At 44.1% G+C, this 20,647-nt stretch overlaps 1 protein-coding gene across 1 annotated transcript; it reads left to right on the forward strand.

Annotated features, from left to right (window-relative positions):
• The first annotated feature begins 496 nt into the window (after positions 1-496).
• Positions 497-20,044, forward strand: MED17 (mediator complex subunit 17). The gene is made up of 12 exons (XM_069883398.1): positions 497-776; positions 1,641-1,807; positions 2,155-2,374; positions 3,623-3,759; positions 3,872-3,956; positions 9,497-9,649; positions 10,512-10,642; positions 11,732-11,916; positions 13,022-13,159; positions 14,109-14,226; positions 16,147-16,306; positions 19,223-20,044. The coding sequence occupies exons 1-12, from the start codon at positions 545-547 to the stop codon at positions 19,426-19,428; spliced, it is 1,932 nt and encodes a 643-aa protein (XP_069739499.1). The 5' UTR covers positions 497-544; the 3' UTR covers positions 19,429-20,044.
• Positions 20,045-20,647: the final 603 nt, after the last annotated feature.

Raw genomic sequence — 20,647 nt, forward strand, 5'->3', positions numbered from 1 at the left:
TGCGCTCGGCTGGACGCGGAGCGAGACGGAGGCGCGCGCGGCCCGGAGGCCACGCCCCCCGTCCGCGAGACCACGCCCACTCGACACCGAGGCCACGCCTCCATATCATGACGTCGCTGCCCAGGCAATGAGGCCACGCCCACACGGACGGGTGACCACGCCCCTGCCTATGAGGCCACGCCCCCTGACCTGAGATCACGCCAAACCAGGCCGGGTGGACACCCCCCTGTCTCAGAGGCCACGCCCCTTCCTGCCCCCAGACCACCCCAGGCCACGCCCCGTTCCTGAAGCCCCGCCCATGATCCACCATAATTAGACCACGCCCATACATTGAAACCACGCCCCTAGCCCTGAGGCCCCGCCCCTAGCCGCGGAGGCCACGAGCCCCCGCCCATCGGCCATGAGCCCCCCGAGGCCCCGCCCCATCCCCATAGGCCCCGCTTCCATTGAGGCTCCGCCCCTTAGAGGCCCCTCCCCTCTGGCCCCGCCCCCTCCCGGCCGCCGTAGGGGCGCGCGCGGGCCGGGCGGTGCAGGCCGCGCCAAGATGGCGGGAGTGCCGGCCGTGCGCATCAGCATCGAGTCGGCGTGCGAGAAGCAGGTGCAGGAGGTGGGGCTGGATGGCAGCGAGACCTACCTCCAGCCGCTCTCCATGTCCCAGAACCTGGCGCGCCTGGCGCAGCGCATCGACTTCAGCCAGGGCTCCGGCTCCGAGGAGGACGAGCCGGGCTCGGCGGGGCGCGCCTGGGCCGAGCCGGGGGAGGCGGAGGATGAAGAAGGTGAGGGGCGCGGAGCCTCGGCCCCGGGCCGGGCCGCAGCCAGCTCTGCCGGTGCCCGACCTCCGCCCCGCGGGCGCCCGGGCCTGACTCGGCTTCCCCGCGGATCCCGGGGCTCGGCCGTGGATCGGGCTGGGGTACTGCTGACTGAATCCCAGCACGTTCCAATGCCAGAGCGGGGAAGGACAGATCCAGAGGGGCTTCTGTTCCGTTGTGGTTCAGTTGGAAGGGATCTTAAAGACTGCCTAGTTCCAGCCCCCTGCCGTGGGCACGGACAACTCCCACTGGATCAGGTTGCTCAGAGCCCCATCCAGCCTGGTCTGGAACACCTCCAGGAATGGGGCAGCCACGACTTCTCTGGGCAACATGTGCCAGTGCCTTACCACCCTCACAGTATCAAATTTCTTGATGTCTCATCTAAATGGCCCCTCTTTCAGCTTAAAACTGCCCTCTCATCCTGCCCCTGCACTCCCTGATGAAAGAGTTCATGGTTTTCCTGTAGGCTCCGTTTGAGTACTGGAAGGCTGCTGCTAGATCTCCCCAGAGCCTTCTCTCCTCTAGGCTGAACAATCCCAACTCCCTCAGCCTGTCCTCGTACTGGAGGTGTTCTAGCTCTCGTCTTCATGTCCTTTCTCTGGACTCCCTCCAACAGATCTATATCTTTACTGTGTACTTCAGAACTGAATGCGGTACTCCAGGTGAGGACTCAGGAGAGCAGAGTAGAGAGACAGAATCACCTCCCTCAATCTGCTGGTTATAATTCTTGTGATGATGTATTTCATACAGTTCTGATTTCTCTTTTTGTTAAAAATAGGCTTTACACCATGTCTTTTTACAGTCCTTTGTTTTCTTTTCTTTTGTTTTTAGGGTTGGTGAAATTTCAGCCATCCCTCTGGCCTTGGGACTCAGTGAGGAATAACTTAAGAAGTGCCTTGACTGAGATGTGCGTGTTGTACGATGTTCTTAGTATTGTCAAAGATAAGAAGTTCATGACTCTAGATCCAGTTGTACAGGATCCCCTTCCTCCAAAGCAGGTGTGTTATACCTAGTCATGTAGATTTCATGGCTTGATGACAGAGATTTTTATTTCACTGGAGTTTTTCCACGTACAAGATGTAGTGAAATGTTCCGTGTGACATGTTGGCGCGGTGCTTTATGGGCCAGGGTAAGGCTGTGAATGGGAGGAGAGGCTGATTTCAAAGGCCTCTCTGCTGAAGCTCTAAGTCAAAATTCTGCTTGTGGCTGTATGCTGTTGTCGTGAAAGCTACTTAAAGTTACTCAACACCAGGAATAGTAAGTTATAAGTCACTGTCAATTAGTTCCACTAATAGTAATTCTTGGAGAATTAAGATACAGGATTTTTTTTTTCATTTGTTATTAGAATCCTCAGTTTCTACAGCTGATTTCAAAAAAGAAGTCATTAGCTGGAGCAGCTCAGATCCTTTTGAAAGGCGCAGAAAGATTATCCAAATCGGTTGCAGAAAACCAGGAAAATAAGCGACAAAGAGACTTCAACTCTGAGCTGCTACGACTGAGACAACATTGGAAGCTGAGAAAAGTGGGAGATAAAATTCTTGGTGATCTGAGCTACCGAAGTGCAGGTAACCAGCAGGGTCTTTTGTTTTTCTCAAGAATGGGTAGTTGTATTTTACAAATAATTTTTGGTAAGTGGAAAAACAGGTAGAATATTTTTAATAACAAATAATATCAGATAATAAAGTATGATTAAAGTTATGAGACAAATATAAAAGGAGAAAACTTGTTTTATTACCGGCGAAAAATATCCTGCTGTCCTTAGCCTAGAAGGTGATTTTACAAACCGGCTGTGTAGGATTATTGTAAAGAATCCTTTACCGAAGCAATTCTGCATTGACAATGTAGTTAATCGGCTGACAGATAGACCCTGTAAATCTTTGGCTTTTACCTACATTTTTGCCTGTAAGGCATTATGAAAAGATTGAGGAGCATCTTGCATTTTTCTCTGAGTGCAGACAAATTCATTGCATCTGTTATTCCTACGCTTGTGAGAAGTGATACTGAGAATGTGCATTATTTCATGGATTACAGTGAAAGAGGGTAACCAGCCCAGAGTCTGGAGCCAATTATGAAATGAAGGAATGAATACAGAATCTCACCAAACTTAAGATCTTGATACAATGCAGGCATCTGAGCTGATTAGGTTGGCTCCAGTTGTCATCGTTGTCAAATTCAGTGTTATTACTCTTGCATTCATGAAGAAGCTGTAGATATAACCCAATATATGTCTCTCTTTAGATTATTTATCCTGAAGTAGATGAGCTGTTCCCTGGATGTAAAAGGGATGCAGCTAGGACAGATGTGGACATCTGCCTTTATCAGTCTCACCTGAATGACTGTGTGTCTGATTTGTAGAGACTGAACGCTGTCATAGTTTTAAGATTGCAAACCAAACATCATCAGCGTTCCTTTACATCAGTAGGGGTGTTGCATCTTAAGCAACTTGCGTGCAAAACCTTGGGCAGTTATATTTTTTGTCTTGTTTTAACCAAGTACCCTTTTTTCTCCTTCGCTGCTTCTCCTGACACCATTTTGAGACACTGTTCTTCTCCCAGGACTATTAAATACTACTTGCTAACTTACTCTAAAACATTACACATCACACACTGAAGGATTGAGGTGCTGATGTGCTGAAACAAGCTTTCAAAATGACCTGATATTTTTAAAGAATTCACTAAGAAATTAGAGTCAGGTGCAACAATGGAGATTTGGAGACTTAGAAATGTCTTAGAAATGTTCCAAATGAAAGTATGAGCTTCATTATTTGCAGAAGATGGTTTATAGTATGTATGTCTTTGTCCTTCCTTTCTTAGGCTCCCTTTTTCTTCATCATGGCACATTTGAAGTGATAAAGAACACTGACATTGACCTGGATAAAAAAATACCTGAAGATTACTGTCCTTTGGATGTTCAAATTCCAAGTGATCTAGAAGGATCAGCCTATATAAAGGTTTGCCAGAGAAGCGTTAATAATATAGCATGTTTTTGTTGTTTTTTTTTTTGTTGCAATTTTTTTACTTGCAATAAAGAGCAGACATCAATTAATGTTTTCTTTTGCCTAGGTGTCTATTCAGAAACGAGCTCCAGACATTGGTGACCTTGGGACAGTCAATCTTTTTAAAAGACCTGTGCCAAAATCAAAACCAGGTATAGCCAGCTATGTGTTGTTTTCTGAGCACATTCTCAAGAAATGGGTTTGCATCTAATATTTATCTGAAAATTCTAGCTTGAAAGAAGAGTGAGCAAGAATATTATTTAAATTAAAATTTTCTTTGTAGGTGCTGGTTGGGCTTTGGAAAGATGATGCTTTTCAAAGTGTGCTCCTTTAGGTTTCCTTCAGGCAAAGTGCAAGGTCCCACACCTGGGTCAGGGCAAACTGCATTTTTAATATGTGATGGGGGATGATGTGATTGAGAGCTGCCCTGCAGAGAAGGACTTGAGGGTGCTGATTGATGAGAATCTCAACATGAGCCAGCAGCGTGTGCTTGCAGCCCAGAAGGCCAACTGTATCCTGGGCTGCATCGAAAGAAGCATGGTCACTAGAGTGAGAGAGGTGATTCTGCCCCTCTATTCCTCTCTTGTGAGACCTCATCAGGAGTACTGTGTCCAGTTCTGGAATCCTCAACATAAGGAGGACATGGAGCTGTTGGAATGGGTCCAGAGGAGGCTACAAAGATGATCAGAGGGCTGGAGCACCTTCCCTGTGAGGACAGGCTGAGGGAGTTGGGGTTATTCAGCCTAGAGAAGAGAAGGCTCTGAAGAGATCTTATAGCGACTTTCCAGTACCTGAAAGGTGCTACAAGAAAGCTGGAGAGGGACTGTTCACAAAGCCTTGTAGTGATAAGACTAGCGGCAATGGGTATAAACTGGAGAGGGGCAGATTTAGACTAAGACATTAGGAAGAATTTCTTCACCATGAGAGTGGTGAGGCACTGGCACAGGTTGCCCAGGGGAGCTGTGGCTGCCCCATCCCTGGAGGTGTTCAAGGCCAGGCTGGATGGGGCCTCAGTCAGCCTGTTCTGGTTGGAGGTGTCCCTGCCCATGGCATGAGGGGGTTGGAACTAGATGATCTTTAAGGTTCCTTCCATCCCAAACTATTTTATAATTCTATATGTGTTTACTCAGTTTCTGAAATATTAGGATTGTATTTTAAGTATTCTGAAGCACTTTCTGTTAGTCATTAAAAATTGGACTACATAAGCGAAAGCAAGCAAAGGGATTGTAGCTCAACTTGACTAAATTTCTACTCTGTCTTAATTCTGCCCTAAATGCATCATTTGTTTCCGTGGCTCATATGGTTTCTCTGAATCTGAAAGTGTGCTGGCAGCATGTGCATTAATTACCAACAGTTCACCTGGCAAACAGTAGCTTGAGCCATATAATATGTGACAATATCTGAAGGTGTAAACCTTTAGGATTAAATAGCTCCTTAGGATTAAAAAGAACTGGTGGGATTTTATTTCATGTTGATCTGTGAGACGGGTGCTTGTGCAGTCTTAAACCCAGGATGTTGTGTTAAGTAGATGTTCTATCTGGTATTCGGGGTACAGCGTAGAGCTTATGGGCTTACTCAAACCAGAATCTTCCAAGAGTTTGGGCCTGTAAATCCTGTGAAAGCAGGTATGTGAATTTAACATTATCATGTAGTTCACTGTAGAGCTAGAAGTATCATTCAAAGCAAATTGGTTATGAAACCCTGCTTAAGTTGCAGAGTTTACAAAAGGCCTGGGAATGCAACAGGCAGTTCCAGAAGGGAGTTGCAGTTCACAGTATATGTTTATATAAAATTGAAGTAAAATAGATAGCTGTGATCCTAAAGAGCTTCTTTAACTGAGATAAAATTCTGGAAATACTCAATTTGCACAAAAGTTACTGACTGTCTTATCTTAGCGATTACTCAAACCCCAGATCCCCCTGGTGAACAAGTACCATGTGCTGCAGGTGGAATCCAATCCTGAGGATGAGGATGATGGCTCCCAGAGCCTAGAATCTTTCCCTAGGCCGCACCATCCTCAGAAAAAGATAAAAACATCCTCCATTAAGAAGAAGAGGAGGGTGATTGTTGTAGGGGACTCCCTCCTAAAAGGAACAGAGGGACCCATTTGCAGACTGGGCCTGCTCCACAGAGAGGTCTGCTGCTTACCGGGGGCATCAGGGAAGGAGGTAGCTAGAAAACTTCCTTCCCTGGTCCACGAGACAGACAGTCCAAACTGGTAACGATGGTCTAGTAAACAAAAAGACCAAAACCATCAAGAATGACTTCAGGGCCATTGGGAAAATGATGGAGGGCGCTGGGGCACAAATAGTATTCTGCTCCATCCCAAGGCTAAATAGAGAGGAGCGGGAAGTCAGGAAGAAGAATTCAATTAATGCCTTGCTCCGATCCTGGTGTGAAGAGAGGGGCTTTGGCTTCTTTGATCATGGGGTGGCTCACGCACCCCCAGGCTTTGCTGCTAAGGATGGGACATGTGTGTCTCCTAGGGGGGGCTGAAGCCCTTGGTAAAAACCTAGCTAAGCTCATAAATTGAGCTTTAAACTAGATGTGAAGGGGGAGGGGGTTGAGCCCAGGCTAGACAGGAGCGAGCCTGGACGTGGGGCACTGGTAATTCGGAGAGGGTGTGCTGGTGAGGACCACCAGTACCTCACCACACAGAAAGTGGGGGAGAACACACCTCGGGGTGCTAAGGGAGATATGGGCACTCTGGAGCTAGCTACTCCAGTTACCAGGCAGTTGGGAACGAACTCTGTTCCCTCTAAGAGGGCTGAAGGCTCGGCAGTTCAGCTGAAATGCATTTACACCAATGCACGCAGCATGGGGAATAAGAAGGAAGAGCTGGAAGCTGTCGTAGGGCAAGGAGCCTATGATGTCGTTGCCATCACAGAAACGTGGTGGGACGACTCGTATAACTGGAGTGCAGCTATGGTGGGGTACAAAATCTTCAGGCGGGACAGGAAGGGTAGGAGAGGAGGCGGGGTAGCCCTCTTTGTAAGGGAGGACTTGGACACCGTTGAGATGGATTGTGGCGCTGAGGAGGTTGAGTGCCTGTGGGTTAAAATCAGAGGAGCCCACCAGAAGGTAGATTTTGTGATGGGAGTCTGTTACAGACCACCCAGCCAAGGAGAAGCAGCTGATGAGCTCTTCTATAAACAGCTGGGGTTAATCTCTAGATCAATGCCTCTTGTTCTTGTGGGAGACTTCAATCTTCCTGATATCTGCTGGAAGTACAATAGAGCAGAAAGGAAGCAGTCTAGGAGGTTCCTGGAGTGCGTGGAAGACAACTTCCTTGCACAGCTGGTGAATGAACCAACAAGGGAAGGTGCCCTCCTGGACCTGCTGTTTGTGAACAGAGAAGGCCTTGTGGGGGATGTGGCAGTAGGAGGATGCCTAGGACTAAGTGATCATGAGATGATAGGGTTTTCTGTTCTAGGTGAAGTGAAGAGGGTTGTTAGTAGGACAGTAGAATTAAATTTCCAGAGGGCAGACTTAGAAGTCTTCAGAAGGCTGGTTGGCGAAGTCTCATGGGAGACAGTACTCAAGGGCAAGGGAGCCCATGAGAGCTGGGAGCTCTTCAAAAAGGAAATCCTAGCAGCTCAGGAGAAAGCCATCCCCGTGTTCTGGAAAAAAAGCCGGCAGGGGAAAAAAAACAGCTTGGTTGAACAGAGAGATCTTGAGTGATATCAGGAAGAAGAGAAATGTTTATGGGCTCTGGAAGAGGGGACAGGCCTCTTGGGTGGACTACAGGAGGGAAGTGAGATTGTGTAGGGAAAAAATCAGAAGGGCTAAGGCTCAACTAGAAATCAGATTGGCAAAGTCTGTGAAAGATAACAAAAAATCTTTCTATAAATATATAAATAATAAAAGGAGGACTAGAGAGACCATACAGTCCCTATTGGACACAGAAGGAACAACAGTGACAGGGGATGAGGAAAAGGCTGAGGTACTTAATGCCTTCTTTGCCTCAGTCTTTAATTGTAAAGAAAGTCGTTCTGTCTGTGTACAAACCCAGGAGCTAGAGGAGCAAAATGAGGCTCCCGTGATCCAAGAGGAGGTGGTCAGAGCCTTGCTAGCCTGACTAGACACCCACAAGTCTATGGGGCTGGATGGGATTCACCCAAGGGTATTGAAGGAGCTGGTGGATGTGCTGGCCAAACCCCTTTCCATCATCTTCCAACAGTCCTGGCTGACTGGGGAAGTCCCACTGGACTGGAGGCTGGCTGATGTTGTGCCCATCTACAAGAAGGGTCGCAGGGAGGACCCAGGAAACTACAGGCCTGTCAGTCTGACCTCAGTGCCAGGGAAAGTCATGGAGCAGGTGATCTTGAGTGCTATCATGAAGCACATGCAAGAGAACCAGGTGATCAGGCCCAGTCAACATGGGTTCACAAAAGGCAGGTCTTGCCAGACTAACCTGATCGCCTTCTATGACAAAGTGACTTGGCTGCTGGATGAGGGAAAGGCTGTGGATTTGGTCTTCCTGGACTTCAGTAAAGCCTCTGACACAGTTTCTCACAGCATTCTGCTTCAGAAACTGTCAGCCTCTGGCCTGGACAGGCGCACACTCTCCTGGGTGGAAAACTGGTTGGATGGCCGGGCCCAGAGAGTGGTGGTGAATGGTGTTAAATCCAGCTGGAGGCCAGTGACAAGTGGGGTTCCCCAGGGCTCAGTGCTGGGTCCAGCCCTGCTCAATGTCTTTATCAATGACCTGGATGAAGGCATCAAGTGCACCCTTAGAATGTTTGCAGACGACACTAAGCTGGGTGGGAGTGTTGATGTGCTGGAGGGTCGGGAGGCTCTGCAAAGGGATCTGAACAGGCTGGGCCGCTAGGCAGAGTCCAATGGCATGAGGTTTAACAAGGCCAAATGCCGGGTCCTGCACTTGGGGCACAACAACCCTATGCAGTGCTACAGACTGGGAGAAGTCTGTCTAGAAAGCTGCCTGGAGGAGAGGGACCTGGGGGTGTTGGTTGACAGCGACTGAACATGAGCCAGGAGTGGCCCATGTGGCCAAGAAGGCCAATGGCATCTTGGCTTGTATCAGAAACGGCGTGACCAGCAGGTCCAGGGAGGTTATTCTCCCTCTGTACTCGGCACTGGTGAGACCGCTTCTTGAATCCTGTGTTCAGTTCTGGGCCCCTCACCACAAGAAGGATGTTGAGGCTCTGGAGCGAGTCCAGAGAAGAGCAACAAAGCTGGAGAACAGGCCTTATGAGGAACAGCTGAGAGAGCTGGGGTTGTTTAGCCTGGAGAAGAGGAGGCTGAGGGGAGACCTCATTGCTCTCTACAACTACCTGAAAGGAGGTTGTGGAGTGGAGGGAGCTGGCCTCTTCTTCCAACTGACAGGGGACAGGACAAGAGGGAATGGCCTCAAGCTCTGCCAGGGGAGGTTTAGGCTGGACATTAGGAAAAAAATTTTTCACAGAAAGGGTGATTGGGCACTGGAACAGGCTGCCCAGGGAGGTGGTTGATTCACCTTCCCTGTAGGTGTTTATGCACAGGTGGACGAGGTGCTAAGGGGCATGGTTTAGTGTTTGATAGGAATGGTTGGACTCGATGATTGGTGGGTCTCTTCCAACCTGGTTATTCTATGATTCTACTCATAGCTGCTGCACATTATCTACTATCTGAAGCTACCTTTGTAGCTTCTCTTTACTCTTCCCTTCTTCAAATGTTGATTTATGTTTTTCAGGTTCTCCACACTGGCAGACAAAGTTGGAGACTGCACAGAATGTTCTTTTATGTAAAGAAATTTTTGCCCAGCTGTCACGAGAAGCTGTTCAAATTAAATCACAAATTCCTCACATTGTTGTGAAAAATCAGATAATCTCCCAGCCTTTCCCAGGTAGGAAACTCTCTAAGACGTCTTAACCTACATTTTTTTTCCTAAACATGAACTGAATTTCTGATTGTTGTGACCTTTTTATCACTCTGTTGTTAAAAAAAGAAAAAGGTAATCTTGTTCTTCAAATGTTTTGAAAAACAAAATTTCCCAGAATTTGGATTATGCTTGCTAGAAAAATTCAACTAATGCACTTTAGCACTTTAGCTTCTAATTTATTCACGTTTTGTTGTGTGGATTTTAGATAGTTTTTCTTTGTGATTGCGGTTTTTGTCAGTAGCAGTGACAGCTGTGGACTGTAATGCCACGTACACGTGGCTGCTTGGAGCTCTGCATAAGTCATTGCTCTAGGACTGCATGATGGTGAAATTTAAGACTTGAGTTAATGAGTTTCCAGAAAAACAGAGGCTGGTACCCTTCAAGGAGGATAATTAAGCAGCCTAAAGATGGCTCAGAGTTGGCTGATGAATCCTTTTTTCTTACAAGAAGTACACAAGTGATGATATCATGAGGAATTATGTTCAAGATTGCTTTCGATTTATATGATGGTAAATAGTTCCTTCTTTGGGAAAGGAATGGTGTCCTGGGGACTCATCTTTTTGTGTAGGATTTAGTCATAGAAATTGGTATGAAATATACCTACTGATCTAATAGTTGGCCTCTCAACACTTTGGTGAGTAGCAAGTCTTACTTGCCTTTTGTGCTGTGCTGTCCAACATCATGCCTTGATATTTTATCTTTTTTCTTTGATACCATGAATACTGGTTTTAAAACTGACTATAAAAGGTGGGGAAAAAGCAGTTCTCGGTATCCTGCTTGAAAATTGCCAGTGTCCTCATCTTTCTTTTTCATCTGCTTTGCACAGGTTTGCAGTTGTCTATTACTCTCTGTCATTCTTCCAGTGACAAAAAATCACAAAAGTCTGCTTCTGAAAAACAGGCTCCAGAGGATCATCTGTATGTTCTGGAACATAATTTGCATCAACTTATCAGAGAGGTAATGCATTTGTGGGCAAGTACTGAAGAGGTTTTGGGCTTTCATTCAGACTTCTACATAATCTGGGGCACTGTTGTAGCAACAGAGTGCCAGCAGAGGCCAGTCTCTTCCTGTCCATTTCTGTAGGGCAGCCTGTCCTTCAGTTTTAGCAGCCATGGGTGGTTAGGGAGTGCTTAACTTAACCTCAGACCTGGCTGCTTGCTTCAGAAAAGCCATGCAAGGTTTTCCAGTAGAGCTCATCAGTCTCTCTTTTTCTTTTGTGTCCAACAAGTGCTTATTGAGTACTTTTAAGTGAGCATCTCTTCAGACTGTGCCCCATGAAGAAAAAACAATTAGTTACCATAGTAACTTCACTTCTTTTGAGGTCGATTTCTCTGCTTCAGTGTTTTAGATTCTCTCATAATCTAGCAGAAGGACCTGGGATAGGTGGTTGAGGTTGTGTCTGTTTAGGAAAGGAGCACAGTTTTAGTGTAAGTTAGTTGTGAAACTGTCTTCCGGAGATTGTTCATCTCCTTGCAGCATGGCTCTGCAAGTTATGCAGTTGTGTGGAATAATCCAACGTTTCATACACAGAACTGGATTTCATAGAATCATAGAATCACCAGCTTGGAAAAGACCCACCGGATCATCGAGTCCAACCATTCATATCTAACACTATTTCATGAAGCTTTGGCTCAGCGCCCAGCACTCTTGTGAATTTCATTTCTTGAATTTGAACAGGTTGATAAATCTTTTTGTACTTCAATTTTTATCTCTGAAATGTTTCTTTATTTTTGTTAGGCCAATTTGTCTGTCTCCAGAGATGTATAAAAGGCAGACTTGTTAGTAGGAGCTACTGCCTCACTACGAAATTTTTATTAGCTAGCACCTTTTTTAAAAAAACACTTTCCGTAAGGTTTAAAAGACCCACATAAAGTATCGTTGTAGAGCTGGCTTCAAACTGCTCTCAAGTTTATACAATAAAAAAGTTCTAATTTTTGAAATTACGTACACTTAAACTTGATGTGAAGCAGCATATTGTAGTATACGTATTTCTTGTAGACACGTTTTTGGTCCCTACTTTTTTATGACATCTGTTGTTTGTTGCAGTGTCACAAGCAAACCCTGAGCTCAACAGTAATGCCACATCCAGCTAGCGCACCTTTTGGCCATAAGAGAATGAGACTTGCGGGACCACAGGCTTTTGATAAAAATGATATCACTGCTTTACAGTCGAATGAAGGACTTCTGGAAAAGATAATAAAGCAGGCAAAACATATCTTTTTGAGGCGCAGGTAGGTCACAGGCTATTTTTGTTAAAGTTACAATAAAATGTACCATTATGTAGAATACAATGTCTTTATTTTTAGTACTAAGAGCCAAGAGTGTATCACAAACCTGAGGAAATCATGCTCAGGTAGTAAAAAAAAAAAAAATCATATTTCTTTGAGATCTCTGTGATCTCTACATCAGTTATGATGTAGGTTGCTGGTAGTTGTCTCTACTTTTCTTAAGGTGCATAAATGCCTTTTAGTATCCTTTGCTGCATAATAGTCTGTGCCGAGTAGTAGTATCACTTTAATACCTCTGCAGAACACATGTGAAATATCTGGAGTAAACAAGTGTGCTTCATTAGCACCAGAAGGGTGCTGAAATAGAACTTTGATCTACATGGTTCTGTAAAATTTGCAATTTAATTTTTTTTTTTGTGCCACAAAAAACCTCAGCCCCAAAGTAATAACATACCTGATACTGAAAATGCTGGCAAATAAACTCTCTAAGACTAGTTTTGGAAAGTAAACGTCCTTTTTTACAGCTCTGGATGCATGCAGGAATGATTTTATCAATCATGTGCAGCGAGACAAGAGCTGGTTACAGAATATATTTCCCACTTATATGCATATGTATACAATTTCCCAGAAATCTTTTGCATGTTCTGTTACTTTCCAAGGACTAATTTTAATGTTGTTATGAACTTGACAGCAGCCAAATCTCTGCTAGTTGGAGCCAGTTCTCTGTCTGACCTTGCATTTTTAGATAGAGAAAAACTGCAAAGAGAAATGATTACAGAAGAAGACCTGTCTGTTCAGCACATCTCATACTTAACATAAGACATAATAATTTCTCAAAAGAACACGATCTGTAAGAACACTGTTTGAAAAAATGTGCTATAAAATCCCCCATGGTATCAGAGGGACATTGTGTCGAACTTCCAAAAAAATACAGTTAATTAAATGAAACTTAACTGAAGTTAGAAAATTAATTCCACTTTAGCTTAAATCAGAATATTCCACTTTCTACAGTTGTAACTACTTCTTGTATCATATCCACTTCCTTTAAAGAAGGTAACAGCACAAACTTTCTAAATTATTGTGGCTGGAATATATTTTTGTCTTCTAGAACTGCTCGAACCATTGACAGTCTGGCCAGTCGTATTGAGGATCCTCAGATTCAGGCCCACTGGTCCAATATAAATGATGTTTATGAATCTAGTGTTAAAGTTCTAATAACTTCTCAAGGATATGAACAGATCTGCAAGTAAGTGTGACAATGCATGTATCTTTCTAGCTGTAGAAGTATGCAGCAATGGCAGAGTCTATTCCAGTTGTGTTTTACAGGTTTAGATTCAACTTCAGGCAGACAACTAGGTGCCCATTATTTGTGTGTGAGTGTTTTTCTGAGTTGTGGGGGAACAGCTACTTTAAGAAAACTCTTCACCCACCCTACGCTGCATTTAATAAAGAAACTTAGTACATGGTTAACTAGCAGAGTTTCCTTTCAAAGACGGAATCCCAAACTGAAAGTGGCCCTTTATGTGGGATTTATTTTATATTTTGCTATCCCCATCTGAAGTATCCTTTTATGTACTGGATTCTAAGCTTCCAGTCTGGTTACGGAGAGCTAGTTGCATAGCTTGGGTGCATAGACACCAAAATGTGGAACTCAACATAATTTTCATGCTATTAGTTATACACATTGTCATCAAAACGTGAGATTTCTGGTTCCAGAAATGATGGCATGCTGACTAGCACTGACTTAATTAATTCATTAACAGCAGATGAAGCAGTTGCTTCAGCATGGTTTATGCATTTTGATCAGTCCTCTCTGGCCCTGTCCATGCTGTAGGCAGACTGTGGTCACTGGTGCAGTTTGCAGTCTTGGTTCCATAATACACATTCTACCTAAGTCTTGGCTGCAGGATAGAACAGGCCTTGAGTACACATCATTTTCACCTGAACCTCTGGAGGGAAACCTGGGGTCAGTGGCAGGAGGCACTATAAGAGGTTCCTTGACCTGGACAAGCGGTGGACTGGATCTGGGAACATGCCACAAGATGCATATGTGCTGTAGTATAGAGGGAGCTGTTGTGGTGAGCGCCATCCTTATCATAGAGTTCTTCCCAATTAATAGAAGGAGTTCTGTGTTCTCCATTTCCTGTTTAAGTGTTGTAATACCTTTTGAATAAGTGTGCATCTTGTCTTCAAAGATCCATTCAACTACAGCTCAACATTGGAGTTGAACAGATCAGAGTGGTGCATAGAGATGGAAGAGTCATTACGTTGTCCCATCAGGAGCAAGAACTGCAGGATTTCCTTTTGTCTCAGGTAGATTAATCTACGCTATTCCTCCCTTTCCTGTAGTGTTTCGTGGAGCAGAAGCTGTGAAGAGTCTCCCCTTTATGTGGAAAATGTTAGAAAACTTCAAGTAACAATAGTGAAAATAGGATGTTGGATGACTGAATTTTTCAATGTCTGTGTATTGACTTTAGCAACTCTTATGAAATATAATGCTGGTTTTTACTAAGATCAGTAGTATTTTTTTTCCCCTTCAATTTTACATACATTTATTTATGCTAGTCATTATGGGAGCACTAAGATTTTTTGCTGACTTCAGAACAAGTCAGTGAGCCTCATAGCAGACAGTAAAGTATTCAATGAAACTTACTGTAACCAAGTCCTATCTAGAGTAGAGATCTTAATGAGTCCACAATTACTGTCATTTCAACATTGTCTTGTTAGTGTTCACTTTGCATCAGCCATTATTAAATCAGCTCATATTTGAATGAACTTGTTTTCTTAATTGCTTGGAGCGAGCTGCCTGTTTTAGTCAGAGGTGACTGTCTCCCCACTGTGCGTTATAGTCAAAATACAGGTCATATTAACAGTGGTTGACCTCTTGCAGTTAAGCAAAACTCCACAACACAGAAAATGAGTTGAAGCAGATTCTACTAAGTGAATTTGGTTTTGGTCAGGTGTTTTCAGACTTGTTCACGGAGAACTGCTGAATGGTGCTAGATACTTCCTTGTTACAAGTGTTAAGTAGTGATACAGAAAGATATTAACATTTAAACTTTTACGCTGTTAAAGCTCAGTGCTTACACTTGAGCATTAATAGAGATAATTGTGCATCTGAGAAACTCAACTTTTGTTTTTCTGAATTTGCTATAGTAATACTCTCACAGATTTTATATATTTTACAGTAGTAGCCTCACTTCCATTCAAAGAAATTATTATGTCAAGATCTTGTTTGTGTCACTTAAATTAGTTCCTGAGACCCAAATAAAAGGTTTTGTAAGTTGAAAGCTATGCTTAAATAAAATGCATAAGCTCGTATACCTATGAAAAATTCATCTAACTGCATAGTGTGCTTCTCTGTCTGCAAAGAAGCTAGCCTAAGTTAGAATAACACAAAGTTCTACTAGCACTAATGTAGCATATATGTTTAAAAGAGAAGTTCCTCTGAAACAAGGGAACTTGCCGTAGAATCGTAGAATGGTTTGGAATTGGATTGGAAGGGCTCATGGATGGACTTGAGTCCAACTTCCCTGCAGTGAGCAGGGACATCCTTAACTCAATCAGGTTACTCAGAGCCCCATCCAAACTGACCTGCCACCTCTCTGGGCAACCTGTGCCAGTGTTTTGCTACCCTCAGCAAAAAATGTATCTCCCCAATATCTAGTCTAAACTTCTTTCCTAGTTTAGAACCATTACCTCTTATTGCTACAAGTACTGCTAAAAGGTTTTTCCTTATCTTTCTTTTAAAGCTCCCACTAAGTACTGAAAGGCCTTAGAATAATGTGTAACGTGTATTATAAAATAACTACTGTACAGCAGAAGAAAAAAAGCTTGGTGAAACCAGTAACTAATTCTTTCTGTGGTGTGCAAATATTTGAACAGTACCTGAAGGGGGCTACAAGAAAGCTGAGGAGGAACCTTTTACAAAGCCTTGTAGTGATAGGACTAGAGGCAATGGCTATAAACTGGAGAGGGGCAGATTTAGACTAGATATAAGGAAGAATTTCTTCATAATGAGAGTGGCAAGGCACTGGCACAGGTTGCCCAGGGATGTTGTGGCTGCCCCATCCCTGGAGGTGTTCAAGGCCAGGTTGGATGAGGCCTTAGGCAGCCTGGTCTGGTGGGATGTGTCCCTGCCCATGGCATGAGGGGGTTGGAACTAGATGATCTTTAAGGTCCCTTCCAACCCAAACTATTTTATGATTCTGTGAACCTCTTGTTATCTTTCAGATGTCACAGCACCAAGTACATGCGGTTCAGCAGCTTGCGAAAGTTATGGGATGGCATGTGCTGAGTTTCAGTAATCATGTTGGTCTGGGGCCCGTGGAGAGCATTGGCAATGCATCAGCAATAACTGTAGCATCACCGAATGGAGACTATGCCATTTCAGGTAGTGTTTTCTATTGCAAATGTATAGAAAATCTTAAAATTCTTCCATGAATTCTACAAGCTTGGTCTCTTTCAGAGGTTGTTTCTAAAATATTTTGCTACAAATCCACATTATTCTATAAAAATCTAGAGGCTGTCTCTTTTGTGTATGGAATTAACACTGAAGTATAATCAATACTTTTCCCAGTAAGTCACTTAACATTAATCTGATTTAATTTACACAGAATTGAAAACACTTCTTAGCATTAGCATAGTAAAAAATAGATTGCAGAAACTATCAAGGTCTTGAGAGAAGGGAACAAGGCGAGCAACAGGATCACAGCTCTAGACTTAACAAAAGCAGAGTTTGATCTCTTCAGGGATATTGGAAGGATCCTATGGGATGGAGAGAAGAGAGGCCCAAGAGAACTGGTTGATTATTTCTTTCAAGGATTACCTCTTTCAAGTTCAAGAAAGGTCACTCATTCTGCAAAGGTGACAGAAGATCAGATGTGACGTGTGGATGAACAGGGAGCTTATGACTAGCTTCCTTTTTGTGTCATGAGATTATAAACAGGGTCATTTGACCTGGGAGGAAGGTAGAGAAACTGTCCAAGTGTACATTGATGGGGATAGAAAAGCCAAAGGCCATGTGGAGTTGAATATGGTGAGAGAGGTAGAGGGCAGAAAGAAGAGCTTCAACAGGTACATCAGTGGCAAAAGGAAGAATAGGGAAAATGTGGGCATGCTGTTAAATGGGGAGAGGACCTGGTGGCACAGCATGTGGAGAAGGCCAAGGTACTCAATGCCTTCTTTGCTTCGTTGTTAAGACTGGCCTTCAGGAATCCAAGCTCCCGGAGACCCATGGAAAATTTTGGAGCAAAGAAGACTTACCCTCAGTTAGAATAGGAGGGAGTTAAAGAACTTTTGAACGCACTGGACATATGAAAGTTCACAGGACCAGGTGGAATCTGAGTGCTGATAGAGCTGAGTGATGTCATTGTAAGGCCACTCTTAATCATCTTTGAAAGGTTATCTTAATCAGGAGGGGGTCCTGAGGACTGGAAGACAGCAGATGTCACATCCTATATTGAAGGAGAATATGGGAACTACAGTCTAGTCAGCTTCATTGCAGTTATTGGGAAGATGAAGCAAAAAAACAGGCTGAGAAGCAGTTTCCAAACATACTAAGGACAAGAAGGTTAAGGGGAATAGTCAGCACTGATTAATGAAGAAGTTATGTTCTGTCAGCCTGATAATCAGCTCTTTGTAGAAGGCTAGCTTGGTAGGTGAGGGGAGAGCTACGTATTAGAGAATTATAGAGTCGTTTGGTTGGAAAAGGCCTTCGAGATTATAGAGTGTAACTGTACCTGTCCTCTACTAAACCATATCCCTGAGCCTACTCATCTACCTGTCATTTAAACACCTCCAGGGATGGTGACTCAACCACCTCCCTAGGCAGCCTGTTCCAGTGCCTGATAGTGAAGAAATTTTTCCTGATGTCTAATCTGAACCTGCCCTGGCGCAACTTGAGGCGATTTCCTCTTGTCCTGTTACTTGGGAGTAGAGACCAACACCCACCTCGCTGCAACCTCCTTTCAGGGAGTTGTAGACAGTAATAAGGTCTCCCCTCAGCCTCCTTTTCTCTAGGCTAAACAACACCAGTTCTCTCAGCTGCCTTCCATGAGATGTCTGCTCAAGCCCCTTCACCAGCTTTGTTGCCCTTCTCTGGACCTCAATGTATTTCTTGTACTGAGGGGCCCAAAACTGAACACAGTATTCGGGGTGCGGCCTCACCAATGCTGAGTACAGAGGCAAAATCACTTCCCTGGTCCTGCTGGCCGCACTGTTTCTGCTAAAAGCCAGGATGCCAGTGGCATCCTTGGCTACCTGGGCACATTTCTGGTTCATATTGAGCTGGATGTCAACCAACACCCCCAAGTCCTTCTCTGCCTGGCAGCTTTCTGGACACTCTTCCCCTGGCCTGTAGCGCTGCATGGGGTTGTTGTGTCCCAGGTGCAGGATCCAGTGCTTGGCCTCATTGAAACTCATACCGTTGGTCACAACCTAACTTATCTCCTTAACTGCTTATTTAAAACCCAACCAAACACCACCCCTACTGCCCAACATCAAAATACAAACCCCAAGCTAACAGACCATCACCATGTTCCACCAGTCTTGCAGAATTTTGTGGCATCATCGGGGTGGGGGGAAAAGTACATTTGTAAGGTGTACACATGGGGTTTTTTGGTCAAATATTTCTCTGGTTTGCTTTAGCCAAGAATATGCAGTCCTAGGTCAGTGAAGCCGTAGAGTAGTGGGAGATGAGAGAGAGAAAATTCATAGAGAAAAACTTTTTTTAAAAAATTAAGTAAGGTAATTCTTCATGTTTGCTTTTTCAGTGTGGTTGGAATTGAGTGACGAAGCTGGTGAGGGTGCTGGAGAACAGGCCTTATGAGGAACGGCTGAGAGAGCTGGGGTTGTTTAGCCTGGAGAAGAGGAGGCTGAGGGGAGATCTCAGTGCTCTCTACAACTATGTAAAAGGAAGTTGTGGAGAGGAGGGTGCTGGCCTCTCCTCCCAAGTGACAGGGACAGGACGAGACGAGACGGTTATGGCCTCAGGCTCCGCCAGGGGAGGTTTAGGCTGAACATTAGGGAAAAATTTTTCACAGAAAGGGTCATTGGGCACTGGAACAGGCTGCCCAGGGAGGTGGTTGATTCACTTTCCCTGGAGGTGTTTAAGGCACGGGTGGACGAGGTGCTAAGGGGCAGGGTTTAGTGTTTGATAGGAATGGTTGGACTCGATGATCCGGTGGGTCTCTTCCAACCTGGTGATTCTATGAGTAGGATTAATATATAGCATACTTGGGGAAGGTTATTTAATATGAGGATTTCCTACAGTGTAAAAAATTTTCATAAAAATCTCTGTTCATTGCAGTACGTAATGGTCCGGAAAGTGGCAGCAAAGTTATGGTTCAGTTTCCAAGGAGTCAGTGCAAGGATCTCCCCAAAGGTGATGTGCTGCAAGACAACAAGTGGAATCATCTCCGAGGACCATTCAAGGAAGTGCAGTGGAATAAAATGGAAGGACGTAACTTTGTGTATAAAATGGAACTCCTCATGGCTGCCCTAACTCCTTGCTAATGATCCGACAGCCTCCTCATGGGAGCTTTGAGTCATTGCTGTGTTGTGAACGATCACTACTGCTCACTCAGCAAAGGGTAGTGGAACCAATGGGGCAATAAAAGAAAGCAAGGCCAAATTTATTTCCTGTACATTGTCCATTGTTACATTTGTAGTAAAGCTTTTTTCAATTACATATAAAATACAACTCTTCGAAAAAGTTCCTTTCAGCTGTGTCTTTGCAGATTGCCTTGAGTATCACAGCTCAGTAATTAATGTATTTTTCTTGTATAAAACTAAATTCAGTAGTTTTTCCTGCATGAAAGATGTCTGCTCAGTCTCATTCCCTTTCCCTCATATGCCTTTTTTCTATTGATTTTTTGCAAGTGTTTCTGGAAAAAAACCCAATTGCTAGAACTGAATTGTGCTACCGATGAGCCTTTTAGTGGCTTATAGCCTTGTGGAAGCTAATGGACGTGTCTGTGGGACAACAGAGAAGCGGAGTTCCCTTGTCAAAAGTTAAGGCTAAATAAAACTTGAGAGTCTAGAATCAGGTTGGTGTGTACATTGCTGTAGCTTCTGCATGACCCATTTCTTTTTGAGATACGTATTTACCTGGTTACTCTTAAGTTGAGAGTTGTTAAGAAGTCACAGCTTACGACAAATGTCTTTCTGATGGCTGGAGATGAGCCTTTTGTGTCAGTTACTTTGCTTGTGTTTTGCAAGCATGTGGAGTTTCCTTCGGGTGCTTTTGCAGAATTCTGATGAGTTGGTGGACGATTTGTGTAAATGCACATCCAGCTTGGAGCAGGTAGTGGGATACAGTAAACCTTGGATCGCTATGCTGATTATTTTCCAGGGAAACAATAATATTGCCCTGAAGATTAGTCATAGGTTTGTATTTTTTTTTTTGCTGTAATTGTAGCCTGCAAAGTTTTTTGCAAAGTTGTAGCATTGCAAAGTTTTTCTTTTGTTTGATGATTAATTGCTAAAGGTATGTATATATGTGAGAACTTCTTGTACGTAGTACCTGTATAATGATAGTTGCTATTTTGCTGTGTTCTTGAGCAATAAATAATAGTAGGAAATACATATTAAGGAACTTCTCATGGCAAGCTGCAGCTGCTTGGTGTCTGTCCAAACCAGCTGTTGTACTTAGATTGGTGCATGCAAGTGTTGAACATGTTATTTCAGTTCCTTGAAGTACTTATGTGCAACTGCTCTACGAAAGAAGGTGTTT

This window comes from Phaenicophaeus curvirostris, chromosome 1, assembly GCF_032191515.1.
Source record: "Phaenicophaeus curvirostris isolate KB17595 chromosome 1, BPBGC_Pcur_1.0, whole genome shotgun sequence".
Taxonomy (NCBI): Eukaryota; Metazoa; Chordata; class Aves; order Cuculiformes; family Cuculidae; genus Phaenicophaeus; species Phaenicophaeus curvirostris.